Here is an 18446-nt window from a genome sequence, read left to right as displayed (position 1 = left end):
TATTACTGCTTCGCTAAAATAAAACCCAGTATTTGAGTGTTCATTGTTAGAATAAGAAAAAGCAAGTTTCCCAGGCTACGTTGTAGATGGATAGCTTATAATTCCGCAATTCAGGGCTAGATATTTAAGGTAGGTAAAGAATGAATCGAGTAATGTAACTTGTATAGCTCTTGGAAAACTTTTGGCAAAGTCCAGTTAACAAAAAACAACAATAAATAAACGGCATATCAAACGAGTAGAACAAATAAATAGACAATTGCAACAAGATACCTTCCATCTTGGATATTTGTTGTTATTTGGAGTGATAATCTTAAAATTATATCTTCATTTTTGGTACTTTTAGATGCAGTATCTACAAAAGTGTTAGTTTTAGTTAGATAAATTAGGTAAATGTACAACGATTGAACAAAAAACCGATTGCGCATGCACAGAAATAATTTGATACGCAAAAGAAAAAAGTACCGTTAAACTGTTTGCAATCTACTCCGTACCAAGAAATTGAAAAACTTACATAAAATTCAAGCATTGATATTACGTCAAACGTAATTACCTACGTTTCATTATTAGTAGAAAACAAAATACCTTTGACTAATCGTTGTATTTGTTAAATTCATACAATACCTGTTGTATTTGGGGTTTCTTTTCTTACTTCGTTGGTGTTAAGTTTTAAAACGTATTAAGAACTGTATTTAAGTATTTCTGCACATATGTAGTCATGAAATTACATTATGTCTAATAACTATGCAATGCGTCTTCACGTATAAATTGCCACATAAACAAAATAAGACGATATACTTAATATAAGTATTAGAAATCACGGAGATAACGTTCCGTATATTTTTTTAATATCTTTATGCCTTAGGTAAGAAAATGGCTGAAGGAAACCCATTGTCGCTCCCGATGGCTAACCGAATGTTGTCGAAAACCTCACGACAGTCAGTCGAACCTTTACACACAAGCCAACGGACTGATGACACTACCGCCCCCTAGTGCCATCAGCGGAAAACACATTGTGGGTACTCTCGTACTTCTCACCCCTTCTACCGTTTCTTCTGTATGTGCAGGTATAACTGTCCAGTTATGGCATGACCACTTGCTTTTTTTTTTAACAAAGACCTGGTTGAAAATGTCTGCTTGTGGCTCCCTCTACCTTTATTGCTTTGTAACAAGAGCTAATCGAAAAAGTGTTTGCGATTTCCTTTTCATAACTGCTCCTCCTAACTCTTGTGTTCATCAATTTCAAATTGACATATTAATTATCGCCCAACACCACCTCCATTAACTGAAATTTGCAGTACTTCAAACGATTAAAACAAACGTTAGGGTTTATAATCTATACACTGTGTACATTATTCAATTCCTATATCTCATTGAGTTCTACGTTGTTGTTAAAGCATGAATGCGTTATGTATGTATATAAACATGGAAGAGATTTAACGTCTACGAACTATATAATTCAAATCTAGTTGTTTTCATTGGATGCGTAATAAACAAGATACATTTGACTTCTTACATCTGAAATTTAATCGTTTTTATTTCTCCTACTTGCAAATCACAGCTGTTGTTGGTTATGATTTGCTTTTATACTTTGCCAATCAAATTTCACAGCCTCTAGAGCTAGTCACCTTTACATCATGTTTATTTTCTAGCATTTAGGTTAAGACAAATTAATACAATCTTGGTTCTTTCCTAAGATCAGCCAGTTTTTACAGATTTTTTTAAGATTATGTTTCATCTGTTTCTATCCAGACTTATTTATTTCTAGTTCTTAAACAATTAATGGATTTGAATTAAGTAAAAAGCTACATAATGGGCTATCTGTGCTCTGCCCACCACGTGTACCGGAACGCAGTTTCGAGTCCGCGGACATACCATTGTACCACTGAGGGATGGTTTAAATAGCATTCTTTTCATATTATTCCCTTTACGTATTTTTTCTTTTTGTCCAATTCATCCCAAACAAGGCCTGATATGGCCAGGTGGTTACGGTGCGGATTCGAATCCCCGTTGGAGGTGTTATAATGTTACGATCAACCCCTCTATATGTTGGTAAAAAGAGTAACCTAAGAGTTGGCGGTGGAGGTGATAACCAACTGCCTTCCCTCTAGTCTTACACCGCTAAAGTAGGGACGGTTTTCACAAACAGATAAATCATCCCAAATAACCTTCCCATTGTGTTTTAACTGATCTCACTTATTGTAATTCATTACAGTATCTGCCAGTAATCGAACTTGGATAGAGCTAAAACATTACGAAAATATTAATTATTGTTGTTCACATTTTATTCCGCAGTAGTTGTTGTCTATGTTGTTTTCAATTGATTGTTATATTATCTCAGAATGACTGGTACGGGTTTTAACACTTTTATTGTTATATGGTTTTAAAAAGAAATTTTTGCAAATCTTTCAAAAAATTAACCTCACTTAAAAACTTAGAAAAGTAATTTTATATTGAAAACAATAAAAAATACATAGCGTAGCATGTTTAAGCGTAGCAGTCATCAAATTCTCATTTCAGCTGTTCAGACGTTTCACAACTGATGCACATTTCTTCTGTGTGCCTAAACTATTCAAAATTTACGTTGGACTTTTCATATTTCTGTATTTAATTTTATATAAAAACATTATCTTTTATAAGCTGTACAATTACTCAGCGAGATTTAGTGTGTTTTTTATATTTTCTATTGTGTTCTGTTATAAGCTCATTATAATTGTGCTTCAAGATCAATATGTTTAGCTTTGAAATAACTACAGAAGCTGAGTATGTTACAGTAAAACGATTTCGGAACCTCACTACATCGTTACAGCCCATGTCGCCACGGCCTGGAATGCTCTTGTGTGACCGTACATCTTGCCGATAGCTCAACAGTGTAGCTGTCTTAAAAAAAAAAAAATGATCCGTTGTAAATCTGTCATGCCCAAAGCACACCAGCCGTCCTTTATGTTTTCAATAGCCCATTTAATGCATAAAGATAACGGTTTATCAGCGTCATTTTCAGCAGTGTGGTGGAGCAAAAATCCATAGATGCTGCATCTAGAGACGTAGATACTTCTATATTACACTGCGTACTGTTACAAGATGCACGTAGATGGCTTTTGCCACTCACCTTTGTGCTCGTGGATAACTTACGCTTTGCTAACTACTTTTGAGGTACGACATGTTTCATTTCTCTTTATGTATGGTTCTGGTACCACAAGGTATTTAAGATCCCTTTTTTTTCCAAAGTCACTAATTACAGCAAATTCCTTTGTATAGGAATATCTAAATCTTCGAACTGAACGTATCTTTATGATTTGAGTGTATGAATATTTGAGATCTGAAAGGGCTGTTAAGCCTTTCCCAAAATTCAAAATGTAATTCTTATACGTTGCGTTCCACCGTGAGTTGCTGAGAAGCATTTTCAAAATATTTTTAATTTAACTTACTCAGCTGTTGCAGTTACACGGTCTCAATTTTTCAGAAACTTGTCATTTCCACAGTCAGATAGATCGACACGTGTTTTAGTATTTGGAAAATTAGATCATTTTATATACAATTATCACTGGAAAAAAGAATTACATAAATAATTTTACTTATGCAGTTGACACAGGGGTCGTGGAAATCATCAAAAAGTCAACAAAGGGAAAAACAGGTCAAAATATTGGATTCACCAGGTAACTGTTGTTTTAGGATTCTGTCAAATATGTTAGCAGAAAGATACAATTTTAAAGTACGATTTATTCTGTATTATTGTTTGATGAATAGGTTTGCTATAAAGTAGGTATTAAAACACGTATAAAGAAAATTAACTACAGAAAACGATCCGAAACAACCGGGAATATATCTGTTGATTTTTGTTTACTCTTTAATACTGTAAAAAAAATCAAACCGTTGTTCACTTTTCACTATTAGTCTGTTTTCGTCTCTTTTGTTTGTTTGTTTTTCAGATCTCCCATTTATTCCCATGGTGGGACTTCGAGTTCATGAACATGTGACTGAATTTGGGTCTAAATTTTACGGTGAGAACAACAACTCATTCTCGACGCCTTCAACAAGAAAGAAGTATCTAGAACGTGACCGAGGGTCAAAGAGATTCCTGAGTGAAGCTACATCTGGTGGAATTTGTTCATATACACCGAATATTTATTATGCTAAGTTGGATCATAAATATCAAATCACTGATGGTGAATCGACAGTGGACGTTTGCAGATGCAAACCGAGAGCAACATCTGAATGTAACAATGACTTTGATTGCTTTAAACCAGTTACTATTTCGTACTCTCCTGGAAACACCTGTGAACGACAGCCAATGAAACAGCACGACTTACGCCCAGAAAACACCACAAAATCCACATTACCAGCTTCTTCTCGACCACGACATTTGCCTTTATTTCGAGACGGATATATACGCCCTCGCGTGTCGTACAACGGAATCAATAGTCCAACAGATTCGGAACGTTCTTTTAACAGCTTAGTAAACGATCGAGATGTAATTTCTTTATCGTCTTCGCCTTCGAGCCAACACGACAGCAACACGAGTTCTATGTCTCACGAACTAAGGCCAGAGAGCGAACGTTTACAAAGCTTACCAAACTTTAAAACCTCCGAAAGATCTAAGAGTTCAGCTTTCTCAAATGTTTTCAAGTTTCAAAGTGATAGCACAACACTTAGTTCAAATCTGAAAAACTGATACCAATAAAACTAGCCTTTAGTGTTAGAAGTTCTCCAGTAATCCAAAAAATAATTTTTAAACAAAGTTAATTCGGGAATTAATCCTCATTGGATTTACATTGACTTCCCTAAACAATTTGCCAATCAAATTGCTTCAAGGTCCCTATTAAGGCATGTGTCACACCACACAAAGTTAATTTAAAATAATGACATTATTTCAGTCAATCCCACTATTTTTACTGAGATTCACTGTCTGTTCACATTTTATTATTTTACCTGAGAACTGTAACAGATAGAAATATAGAATGGATACATATAAGGCAGTGGGTGTGAACAGTCTCGAAACAAATTTGGGGGCTGAGCATACTAATCGGAAGTTAACCGATGTTATAATTAGTGCCAAACTGTCGATATTTGAATATTAATGTAAACGTTTACGGTAATTCCATTTTTTTCGTTAAAATTTACATATATATATATTTATGTAAATTACACGTTTTATAAATCAATGCTATTACGTATAGTAGTTTCAGTACTGGCAATCGGTAACACGTGCAGTTGTAAACATCACTAGTTGTGACATACCTATGTTAAAAATATTAACTAATATACTAACTGACGCGCACTACTTTTTTTCTCTCTTTAACATGTAAAATATACATTCATAAGCCCTGAATACCTACTACATGCATATAAATCCAAATGTGTATATGTAATGTTTCCATGGTACCCTCTTCGCCACATCCTTGTCGTACGTATACGTTTTACTATTGTTTACGTTACGTGGACTTAATTTGTGTGAAATTATTTTGTTACGTTTATTTCACAGAGATTAACTCATTTATCTTTCACATTTTCTGGATCACAGCCATTCGTTTTTAATATTCTCTAATATTTGAGACTCATTCTTGTTACGTATAATTATGCTTTCAATATGCTTTTTTTATTACCTTCGTCGCAGTTCCATTTTATAAATTAGACTTTCAGTGAAAACCCTGACGAAGACGAGAAAATAAAACATAAACTGAGCTGAGCTTGAAACACGTTTTTGTTGGGTTTTTTTTTCATCGTGTAGCGTCATTACTGTAGAAGTGGCGTTACGAAAGCTGTATTCTGTACGATGAACCCTCCTAGTCTTTCCTAGGCGTTATTCGAAAGAAAGAAAAATCCTGTTGTCATTTATCTTTAAGATCGTCTGTGATTTTGTGCTTTTAAGAAACAGGTTATCGGTGTTTGTGAAAATGTGTTTATTGGGATTATATTGTATTTTAAGAATAAAACACTCAATATTATAGTGACTGTTAAAATAATTCTAGCTTTGTTGTATGTTCGTTTTTGATTTTTTATAGTAAAGCCACATTGGGGTTATCCACCGTGTTTACAGTGGGGAATTAAACCCCAGATTTTGGTGTTGCATGTCCACCAACATACTGCTGTTCCACCTGGGGGACAGCTTTGATAGATCCCAGCTCTTTGTTTTTACCAAATGTTCATAAAAGTGAAAAAAGGAATATATGTTTTGCTTATCAACATTTTCGTCCGGGTGTGCCCTGAAGTATTCTGTGTTTTCCTATTTATAGTGAAATCTATTAGGAAATGTTTGGATAGTTGACGAAATTTAACATAGTTATTTTTAGTACTTAGAATCTTGAAGTCTTTCATAAAAATTATTATTATTAATTATCTCTTTCGCAATCGAAAATACGAACAGTGCTATTGTGTTTTCATGAGTTTCCAGACACATGAACGGAAAAATTTACATCATTTATCGTTACTGGCTTCTTGGCAATGCATATGTAAGTAATGCTGAGAGAAAATATCCTGAATATGTACGGCAAAGGTAAAAGTATATACGTGTACCTTACATCATATTAAAATGACCATAGCTGTGTTTGTGTGTTAAGTGACTTGATGTTCTCTATTCTTTCTTTAACTTTACTAGTATTAACTGTTTTACTTTCACTATAGAGATAATTTTGCACTTTTAGCTTAATTTATGGATTTAGGATTAACCTAAATGTTCTTAGCTAGCCGAACATCAGGAGGTTTTATTGGGGTTATGACCGAAAATGTTAACTGGAGAAAAAGTATTCTAATCTTCACAAGTAATAACTTAATGAAAATGTATTTAAGCAATAGGAAATCAGCCGAGACTGTAATGGAAAGGGGTCGTTGTTTATAATTCACAACTTATTACGCATATCTACACAAAATGTGGCAAAATTTCATTAGTATGTATGTACAAGTAATATATGTTATAAAAGTATTTGTACTCAATATATGTCTATGAATAGCCAAAGTCAGTCTGATTCAGAGTTTGACAAGTGCAAGGTGGTGTTCACGTGAGTAATAAAATTACTTTTGCCAATCGTACATTAAATTTACCTGACCCTCCAGGATCACCAAAATGTACATATACAGTTGTTTTTACTATTTCTCAATAATTTATCTTGTATTTTTTTAACACAAGATGTTACAAAATCATCATTGTAAGGTAAAATGAATAACTGATAACATACCAATAAATTAAGAAACAATGATTTATTAGCACAATTAAGTGGTTGTATGTTTTGAGGATATGTCTCCAAAGTAGGGTTAGTTATCTATACTCGTTATCAGGTTAATAGAAGTGGGTAGTTTGCTTTTATCAGAAGACAATAATATTAATCTCTGTGCCGTGCAATAATTTACGCGCGATTCATTTGTGGGTTGTTGTAAAAAATACCTGAAAAGTGAAAGATAGGCCCCGCATGGCTAAGTGGTTAGCACGCTCGCCTCCCAATCTGAGTGTCACTGGTTCGAATCCCTGTCACATCAAACTTGTTTGTTTTATCAGCCGTGGGGACGTTGTAAAGTGACGGTCAATCCCATTATTCGTTGGTAAAAGAGTAGCCCAAAACTTGGTGGTGGATGGTGATGGCTAACTGCCTTCCCTCCAGTTTCATACTATCCAGTTAGAAACGGCTAGTGCAGATAGCACTCGTGTAGGTTTGCGCAAAAAAAAAAAAGTGAAAGATATTTTTAATAAATGTTTCTCCTCAATGATAACAAAACATGTTTCTCAACTGGTTCTACGAATCATTTTTTACCGTTCTCATTCCGAAAGGAACGGAATCTATGATTTTATTGCTTCGCAAAATAATTTTGTTTTCATGGATTTAGTTGTTTGAAATTAACATTACTTTGTGAAAGCTGCTGAAAAGTGTGGTTACGGTAATTAGTTCAGTTTGTTTTATACCTAGTTTAGGCTTAAAGAACGCTAAAAAAACGCTGTAAGATACTTTGTATTTCGATATGTGCGTTTGGATTAAAAACAAGAGTTGTGCCTTACGAGTTTTCTTTTTGAATCACTTAATTACAACTGTTTGCAAATGATTCGCACTGGGACTAGAAGTACACAGACCGATATGGTTCGTCCATATTATTTGTGGTATGCGAATTCTTAAAAAATCTAAGAAAACTAAGAAATACAAATTAAATTCATAAAGCCGTCGTAAAATGTTTCCCTACAATACACATGGCCGAGACTTATTATATTTATCGTTTGTGTCTACTGAGTTTCTTCTTTTATCCACCACTGATACAAAAACGTAGAATTTGTAAAACTAACTTGCATAATTTTTTCCTGAAGTCTGTGTGTGTGTTTTTTTCTTATAGCAACGATACATAGGATTATCTGCTGTCTCAGTGGAGGGCTTGCCCTGAAGTGCTGGTACAAATTTACTTTAATTATTATGTAGTAGTAACTCTTACATACCAGTAGTGCAAATAAAAACAACAAAAATTAAGTAAGCGACTTAAAAGGTTCTTGCCTGACTAAGTGCTGGCACAAAATGACTTTAAAAAATGCACTATACCAAATAGTAAACAGTCACACAATAAACATTTTACGAATTGAAACACATAACAAAAAGTATGTCTTATAAACTCCTAGCACGTGATCATCCAAAGTTCGTTTAACACTGGCTTTGGTCCAGCATGGCCAGATGGTTAGGGAGCTCGACTTACAATCTGACGATCGCGGGTGTGAATCCCTGTAAGGCCAAATATGGTCGCCCTTTCAGCCGTGGGGGAGTTATAAAATGTGAGGATCAGCCCTACTATTCGTTGGTAGAAGAGTAGCTCAGGATTTGGCGGCGGGTGGTGGAGCCCAGTTGCCTTCCTTTTAGTCTTACACTGCTAAATTAGGGACGCCTGACGCAGATAGTCCTTGTGCAGCATTGCGCGAAATTCAAAAACAAACAAACACTGGCTTTCGAATATCATTTGTTTTTTGCACCATAAATGTAGTGAGTACTAAATATTTAGGTTTAAAATACATTTATTTCAGTCCACTTCGAGAACTTTATAAGATTCATTCCAATAAGTAATCAATAACGAATATTAAAAATTCTCTGTTTGTTCGTCTTATAACATATTTTACTCGGCGAGAAAATTATTTTCTCGAATTATTTCACACAAAAAGAAACTATTATTGTATATTTTAATACTGTACTTAGGATGATCGGGGGACCCGTGGAATATTTTTTAATTACACTATACCATTTTAACACATCGAGTGTGAGCTTGTATTTACCGTATCGAACAATGTAGCGAAAGGTCCAGAGTTCGAGACGTCATCGGTAGGTAATGCTGGCTGCCCAGTTTCTTTCTGGTCAATAGTTTAGAAATAATAATAACATACCTGTATTTTAGGAATTTCTGACCTAGTTTGTTTTCCTACGGTACCATAAAAAAGATTCATTCCATTCCAAAATGTAATTTGAAAGCTAAATAAACACACAGAACTGTTTCTCTAGTCTCATCTATCTCTTCGTCAGCATAACTAACCTCATCCTACAATACTCTTCTCTCAAAGATAATTTTAAGAATTTTGTCAAATGTTTAACAATTCATTTGCTACTTGCACGTGAGATTTCATAAAATTGCGACACGTTGTATTAATCTCTCCACAAGAGCAATTATGTTATACCACTGTATAATATATGTATATATGTTGAAACATTTTATCAGTGGGGAAGGACTTGTCTAAAATTATTTGTTCTTCCATATTTCTAATGCATATTAATCTGAACTTGTTTTGTATTTGGAATAACCCTAAACCCTGTTGACGTGCTTGTTTATGTTTGTATAGGCAACTTACGGAAGTTAAGCCCGTAGTGAACCGGATAACGTCAAAAAGTTGTGAAAGAGAAAACTGTTTAATACCAGCTTGTTTCTCTGTATTACTATGAATATATTGTTAAGTCAATAAGTTGTAAGAAACTGTTTAATACCACCTTGTATCTCTCTATTATTATGAATATATTGTTACGTCAATAAGTTGTGAGAAACTTGTATATGTAAAAACGGCTGGTGTGAGTTGAGAAAATTTATGTAGAGGAGCGAACAACGTTTCGACCTTATTCGGTCATCGTCAGATTCACAAAGAAAGAAAGAGGTAGCTGACCGATAGCGACCACATGTTTGAAGGGGATTGTGTAATTGAGTGTAGGAATGTAGAAGGCGTGCTTAGATGTTTGATTATATTTATTAATATAGGTATAAATGTGTTCCTTTGTATTCATTTATTTTGGGCTTGAGTTGTTGAATAAGTAAGGCTTCTTTAATTTTGCGTTTGTTTATGTTTGTTTCTTTATTTAGTATTTGGGTGTTTTCTATGTTTATGTTGTGTTTATTGGATTTGCAGTGTTCTAAAACGTGCGAAGGTAACTTTTTATTTTCTTTGAATCTGGTTTCCAGTTTTCTACTTGTTTCTTCAATTTTGAAGTCGTAGCAGTTATCACATTGTATTTTATAAATAATGTTGGTGTGGTGTTTGTCAGTGTAGTTTTTACATAGTATAGACTTTAGTTTTGTGCCTGGTTTTTGAATAAATTTGGTATTAACTGGAATGTCATATTTTGTTACTAGTTTTTTTTCCTCTACATAAAAAATTTTCTCAACCCATACCAGCTGTTTTTACATATATATTTTTTCTCTACAAGTGGGTTTTCTCGTCATCACGGATCGTGAGGAACTGTTTAATACCAGCTTGTATCTCTCTGTTATAATGAATATATTGTTAGGTCAATAAGTTGTGAAAAACTGTTTAATACAAGCTTGTTTCTCTCTATTACAATAAATATATTGTTACGTCAATGAGTTATGAGAAACTGTTTAATACCAACTTGTTTCTTTCTCTCTATTACTGTGAGTGTATTGTTACGTAAATAAGTTGTGAAAATCTGTTTAGTACAATATGCGTTTCTATACTGGTTATTAATATATTGTGACAATAATGAGCCTTGAAAAACTATTTAATACCAGTATGTGTTTCTCTGTTGGTTATGAATATATTGTTACGTTAATGAGCTGCAAAGAAACTGTTTAATACCACGTCGACGAGCTTTACAAAACTATGCGTGGTACTAGTATATAAATAAATATATATATTTGGCATTGAAGCCAATGTATTGTTACGTCTAAGAGTTGTCAAAACTGTGTTTAGTAGAAGCATGTTTATATATACATATATATATTGGCTGTGAATGTATTTTTACGTTGATGAGTTGTGTAAAATGTTTTAGTACCAGTATATGATTTCTGTATTGATTACGAATGTATTGTTTCGCTCATAAATGAAAAACAGGCCATGTTTAACACAAGCAAAAGTATACTACGTAAACATATGGATATGTTTATCATGTTTTCTTTAGTTAGTAGGGAAGGTTTTCGTTTCACACACTTACAATATATGTGTTATGTTCCTTATAAAGTATATCAATGCTACAGTTTCAAACTTTCAAAGAATTTATTGGACGCCATGTTTAAAAATCACACCTGTCATTCCTGGGATTCTGTTTTCCATAGGATTTTAAGAGTTAAAATTATGTGAATGCAAAAAATAAAGCAACAGTTCTTGGCGATTTAGACTAGATATGACATAGTGAGTAGGGTACTCGACTCCCAACCTGGGTGTCGCATGTTCGGACCCTATTCCTGAACATGTTTCCCCCATTTAACTGTAGGGAAGTTATAATGTGACGTTCAATTCCACTACTCTTTGGTAAAAACCAGTCCAAAAGTTGACGATATTTTGTAACTTTTGACTAAACTACCTTGACTCTAGTCTATTACTACAAATTATGTACGGTTAGCATAAATAACTCTCATGCAGTTTCGCTTCAAGTTCAAAATAACCAACCAAAGAGGATGGAAATTTTGCATTTTTTCACGGTGAAAGAGTTACATAGTCTGTCTAGTGAATCCAACTACACACAACTTTGGACTGAAATGTCAGTTATTATTAATACACAATGAAACGTAACTATCGCGTAGATAAAGTTGTGATAGAAAGACACAAACGTCAGCAAATGTCATTAACTGACTTACTTCACTAACTGAAAAAAATATAGTCGTCAGGTTTAATACTGAACAGGCTCCATTGTAATGATAGAAAATATACACCCATCAAACAACGTGTACCTATCATTATGAATTCCTTGTTAAAAAAAAAAAAAGAAAAACTACATAGATTAGGCCTAACATACTTTTATCAATCAACCTTTACATAAAGTAATGCGACAATACCCTGTAACAAACTGACTGGAAATATGTTATGTATAAGTATGTGTAAGTTTATTATTTCCTTTCATTTCCATTATATAATACTGTTTTTTATCCTCGTAGCTAAACCGTTTATTTTTCTAAAAACTTATACTGTATCATATATCACATCTTAGAGATGAAAAGTTCAAAATAACGCGTTTTATCTCATCGTAATCTTAATTTACGTGGGAAACAAGTTGACAGCTTAAAACTAATAAGTACGCACTTCCGTTTTGTTTTTTCTCACAGATAAATTTCAGTTTTTGAGCATCTTCGTCGAGTTATGTGTTGGTATCATTTCAAAGAAACTTTAAGTGTTCAGTCCTGTTCAGTAATTAAAGCTTTGCGTAATATTGTACCTTATTTGTGAAGTTTTTGCTTATGTGATTTATTTTTCAAGCTTCATTAGTTACAATATGTTTGATTATTTTATCCAGAACGCTTTAATGCACTCACGTTTTGTACACATAACTCAATAAATCCAGCTTCATCAATAACAATGTGGTTGGTTATCTAATCCAGAACGATTTGATACACTCAAGATTTGTACATAAACTCAATAAGTCCAGTTTTTTTAGTTACAATATGTTTGATTACCTTATCCAGAACGTTTTGATTCACTCAAAGTTTGTACACATAACTCAATAAATTCAGCTTTATAGTTATAAAATATTTGATTATTTTACCCAGAACGCTTTGATTCACTCAAGTTTCGTACACATAACACAATAAATCCAGTTTCATTACTTACCATATGTTTAATTATCTTATCCAAAACGCTTTGGTTCATTCAAATATTTTACATATAATTCAATAAAAAAATCAGTTCCCAATGGAAACTGATAGAACGTTTGAATAATGTGTATGAAACACAAATTAAAATAGCGCAGCTACGCTACTGACATAACTGTTGTAACAGATTATTTCAAACGAACAGAATCCTTGGCTTTTGTAAGAGAAGAGAAATAATCTTCAGATATTCAGTTACTGTTCCGTAAAGAACTTGTTTAAAGTTATACATTTGACGATAAACCATGAATTGGCCTGTACATATGGAAAGATGAAAATTTGATTACTCAAAATAACACAAAAATTCCACACCTGTAGAATGTTAAGAAACATTGGACATATAAACTTTAGGTTTAATACATGATGTTGTGGAATCGTCAAGAACGTTATTACGAATGTTATCCGGTTTCGTCTTATAACATTGGATAAAACGTGATATCTTATTGTTTTGGCTGGAAACTGTAAAGATCTACTAAAGAAATTAATATCAGTCATACAGTGATATAATATCATACAAACCTCGAATATCATTTCTATCCCTTGTTATTATTCCTGTTCGCCAATCAGATTTACAACCTCAGAGTTAACATAATGAAACACAAGCACTTAAATTGGTTTCAAAAACCTATTTAAGAGTTAACATTGTCAGGAGGATTTGGTCGTGGTAGAGAGGTCTATGGATGATTGACTCTCTTTTCTTCCATCAGCCCCGAGTCTACATCCCTTGACCCCTAACATATGTAAGACTCAATGCTGGCCTGTAGAAGTAACGCATACCAGGGAGAAGTGGGGCGTACTGAGCGCTGACCTTTGACAAAAGTGAAATCGAATAAGTTCACTAACGTGATTAGAAATGTAAATATAATTTCCTACCTTACAGATGGTAGATTAAAAAAAATAGACATCAAAGTTCACTGTTTTTGTCAATAGAAATATTTTAAACCGAACAATATTCAGAATATTGTAGTTTTTCTTACATTTTTAAATTTCCATTATTTACAATCTTCAGATTTACAACGCTAAAATCAGGGACTTGGTCCTCTTCGTTGCAGACAGAAGATAGCTATTTCTTTTAAAAATAACAGATGCATTATGACTAATTGAACCAACAGTTACGAGTCTATACAAGTTTATAACCTGTAATGTACGATCCATGAAAAAGAGTATAATAACCGTAACAAAGGCATTTTTTATAAGCCAAATCCTTATTCGTAATGTGGTGACTAGCGCGACCGGACTGTAAATCTAAGCATACATCTTTCTCTGCTTTCCATTGGTTTGAAGACGAACATTGCGCTACCTGAGCTATGGTTAAGTTCAATTATTTGATCAAATAAAAATAGCACAAGACTAGATGGTGAGTTGTGTTGACTGGCTGCCTCCTTTCTAGTCTCTTAGTTCGAGATATTAGTGAGCTGCAAACGCATAACCTTATGCAGCTTCACGAAAATTATTGGTGTGAGTGGCCACTTTTCTAAACTCTCGACTCGTAATCTGAGGATCGCGGGTTCGAATTCTTTTCGCCCAATTCCACTCTTCGTTGGTAAAATAGTAGCCCAAGAGCTGGCGGTGGGCGGTGATGACTAGCTGCCTTTCCTCTAGTCGTGCACTGCGAAATTAGGGACGGCGAGCGCAGATAGCCCTCGGGCAAAATTCAAAATCAAACAAACTTTCATACTGGACCTCTTTCATATGATGTTACATGCTAGTTTGTCCCCTCTACGCTTTATAAACACGAAATTTAATACTTTAGAGACAGATAAAATAAGCTTGTCCTTGTAAGAAGAGTTCAGTTCCTTTAAACCTAATCCTTTTTAAATATTTAATTTATCTGTCATTTAGACCTTGAGGCTCCAACACTCAATAGGCTTAGTGATACTGCTAGTGTGGAGGTGTGTTTGTAAATAAATATCAAATGGATGTTGTTTAAAAGCTTTCGATGTTCTGGTTTGTTGATTGGTAACTATTTTCTACCTTTAGCACCAACAAACATCGAACACCAGACAGTCTTGAGCCTGCACCTCTCACAAGGACTTCCCTACTGTTTTCTTTCCCTCTGTATTTAATTATAGAAAGAATGAAGACGATCGTATTCACTTTGCAATTAGCTCTAGGTGAGACAAGTGCACTAATTCCGGACTTTCTTTGTTTGCTGAAAGTGTATATTGATTTTCTAGACAGTTTGTAGAAACTGTTTCGCCGCAAAACCTAGATATTTTCAAATTAAGTAAAGCACAAACAGATTATAAATGACATAATTTAACAAGAAATTCAAAGCACGTCGAAGAAACGTTTAACAAAAACAACAACTACGAAACTTATGAAATAGAACGATTATTAGTTATAAAACAATGAAGAAGTCGAAAGCCAAGTATATTCAAATAAATCGCACGTGCAATATACTCACATTGAATAATTTTCTTCGATTATATATCTTTTATTATAACTAAATTGTAAACGTACTATTACCAAAATACGTTCTTCGGTTTTTCTTTCTCCACTCAACCAAATAACCGAATTTCAAAAATAAAATTCGAAGTATTTGTTCGTTTATTGTTAACTACAAAAACGGTTAATTGTGTCCACAAGTGGGAATCAAAACCCGGTTTTTAACGTTACAAGCTTCTGGACTTATAGCTGAGCCATTGATGGACCCCAACATATTTGATATAGCTGTTAAGAATGTTTTAGTTCTTTATTTGCTGTCCGGGATGGCCAGGTGGTTAAGGCGCTCGACTCGTAATCCGTGGTGGTGTTATAATGTGACGCTGAGTCCCACTTTTCACTGATAAAAAATAGCCCAATAGTTGGTGGTGGGTGGTGATGACTAGCTGCTTTCCCTCTCGTCTTACACTGTTAAATTAGGGACGGCTAGCGGAGACAGCCTTCGTGTAGCTTTGCGCGAAATTCCAAACAACCCAAATTAATCTTTCTTTGTAATAAAGTTCCCGTTATTAACGGTCTTCAGATCTACAACGCAAAATCAAATGTTTTTTGCCCCGAAGACCACAAAAGATAGCCCGATGCGGCTTTACTGTAAGAACAGCACAGCCGTTACCTTCACTTATTATTTATAATGATAAAACATTGGTGTAGCGATTTAACAGCTCTAACTTATTTAGTAATGATATTATATATAGCACCAAGTTTAGGTTTGTTTTCAATTTTTTCTTTGTCCTTTACGTCAGTCTTAAAACTTACATCAACACAACTTCCACAAGATTAATAAGTCTGTCTCACACATTGTATTTCATTAATGATTCCTCACAACTACATTGATTCTGATTGTTAAATAAGTGATTAGTTTGTGAGAGTTGCTTGTGTGGTCCTTAAATATTTAGACAATCACAGCTTGTTTATTTCGGATATTTCTATCTTTGTTTGTTGCCTGGAGGGCTTTATTTTGCTTGGCAAAGCTACACGAGTGCTACCGGGACTAGCCATCTCTTATGCAGCAGTGAAAGATCAGAAGGAAGAAAGTTAGTCGTTATCACCCACCGCCAACTCTTTGGCTAATCTTTTACCAAAGAATAGTGGGAATGACCTTGACGTTGTAATGTTATCACAGGTGAAAGAGTAAGCATATTCGGTGAAGGGAATTCAAATTTTCTACCTGCAGATTGTGGGTTAAGTGCTCTAACCAAGAAGCCATACCAGGCCTGCCATGCAGGAGAAACAGCGGTAAGATTGATCGTATATAATGCTTAAATTTGGGGTTCGAATCCTTCAGTGGTCAATGCACAATAACCCAATAAACAACTTTAAATATCAACAAAACAAACGAAACGCTTAATTTTTGAATAACAGATGAAGCAGTAATTGATGTATAATTTTCAAAAGAGAGTATTTGTTTTAACTTTTAAATAAATGACCAGTCAGTAATTCACAAATGAATCAATATGTTGATGTCTGTTTCGTTCGTAAAAAGAATTAACATATTCGTAAGTAATACTTTGTGCTTCGTTTCTAACTAGTTATTAAAAACTCTCTAGTGGCTGAATGGTTAGCCTGTAAGCTTATAACACTCAAAACCTGGTTTCGACGTCAGTAAACCATTGTGTAACTTTGTCTTTAACAGCGATCAAACAAAAGCCATTTCCATCATCTTTACCATTAGTTTGTTGTAGCTTTAAGGTGAAGAAGTAAATCAAAACATTATATGTATATATATAGATTATCCATTCTAATGGCTCAGACTTGTAACACTAAAATTCGTGTTTAGGTCCCTGTTTTGGTTACAACACATAAAACCCACTAGGTTCAGCAACAAACACAAATTAACGTAATACAAACATAAACCTTAATAAGTTTATTCTAAACTATATGGAAATATTTTATGTTTTCTGATGTGAAAACAGGTATACAGAGTTAGAACCATAAAATCCTGTAATTTCTTTCCCTGCGGTGAAAATAATAAAATCAACATAAAACATTTATGTTACTCACCTTACGAGATGTAGGTGTCACTAACTGGTCTACGATATCATCCGAATGACACTAATTATTATAAACACGATCTGTATATATAGCCTAGATTCATTCAGTTAGTGGTGAAAGTTGTCTATGTACACTCTGTAGACAACGTTTTTATTTCTGAATACTATATACATCATAAATACATTCACTTGATAAGGAAGGTTGTTTACCTAGAAGTTGGAGACAACGGTCTTATAACTCAATACTATATAAAGCATACATGATTTTATTTAATAGTACAATTTGTTTATATAGACCTTGCAGACAACTATCTGATTTTTAAATACTATATACACTCTAAATACAAAGTTCAAATCGTGAACAAACCTCAAAATTCCTGTATAGATCTAGGTGTGCCTATATTTGCTTTTGTTTCTCTATATTATACACGAGATAATGTTCGTGTGTACTCGGACAGTTATTGAATTATTATTGTGGATTAGGGTAATAATAAATGTTTTAAAATATAAGATTAAATGATTAAAAGATTAACTCTCATTAAGCCTACTTGGTAATTCCTTTTGTGTTGTTCTATGTCTAACTTAATCTAACAGATTACCTTCAGTGACGACGCTGGGTGTGAGATGGAAATTACTGTGTATTTTATGAAGTATCGATATTTTGAAAAACATTCCAAACATTGAAGTTAAAATCAGTGAATTACTTCTGGTAAACAACTATTTATTAACATGACGTTTCACGTCCACAATAAAACATCGAGTTTTGAATAAAATATATATACATACACTCACACATGTATACACACATTCACATACATTCAGTATTGGAAATACTTATGGAAACACAGAGGTGATATACTTACAGGAAATATGAAACACGAGCAATTGTAACTAAATAGTTAATTTATCATCAGTGTAATATATTATTAATGAAAATACGATAGAAAATCGAATAGGTTGAATAACACACCTGTGTTCTAT

At 33.7% G+C, this 18446-nt stretch overlaps 1 protein-coding gene and 1 long non-coding RNA gene across 5 annotated transcripts in view; one reads left to right on the top strand and one right to left on the bottom strand.

Annotated features, from left to right (window-relative positions):
• Nucleotides 1–12737, top strand: part of LOC143257070 (latrophilin Cirl-like) — a 100580-nt gene extending 87843 nt beyond the window's left edge. For 2 of the 4 annotated variants that reach the window (XM_076515222.1, XM_076515223.1), the window contains 3 exons: nt 863–1012; nt 3581–3653; nt 3927–12737. In XM_076515222.1, the coding sequence (XP_076371337.1) occupies nt 863–1012; nt 3581–3653; nt 3927–4669 (966 nt within the window). In that variant the 3' untranslated portion in view covers nt 4670–12737. Of the gene's footprint in view, nt 1–862; nt 1065–3580; nt 3654–3926 lie in introns of all 4 variants that reach the window. The other 2 variants (XM_076515225.1, XM_076515224.1) reach the window with 2 other exon arrangements.
• The window catches only part of LOC143257071 (uncharacterized), a 110016-nt gene that overhangs the window by 22213 nt on the left and 69357 nt on the right, over nt 1–18446 (bottom strand). The window lies entirely within an intron of this gene.

The sequence above is a fragment of the Tachypleus tridentatus genome, chromosome 7 (genome assembly GCF_004210375.1).
Source record: "Tachypleus tridentatus isolate NWPU-2018 chromosome 7, ASM421037v1, whole genome shotgun sequence".
In the NCBI taxonomy this organism is placed as follows: Eukaryota; Metazoa; Arthropoda; class Merostomata; order Xiphosura; family Limulidae; genus Tachypleus; species Tachypleus tridentatus.
Note: the sequence above shows the minus strand (reverse complement) of the source record. Positions and strands in the feature narration are given on the sequence as shown.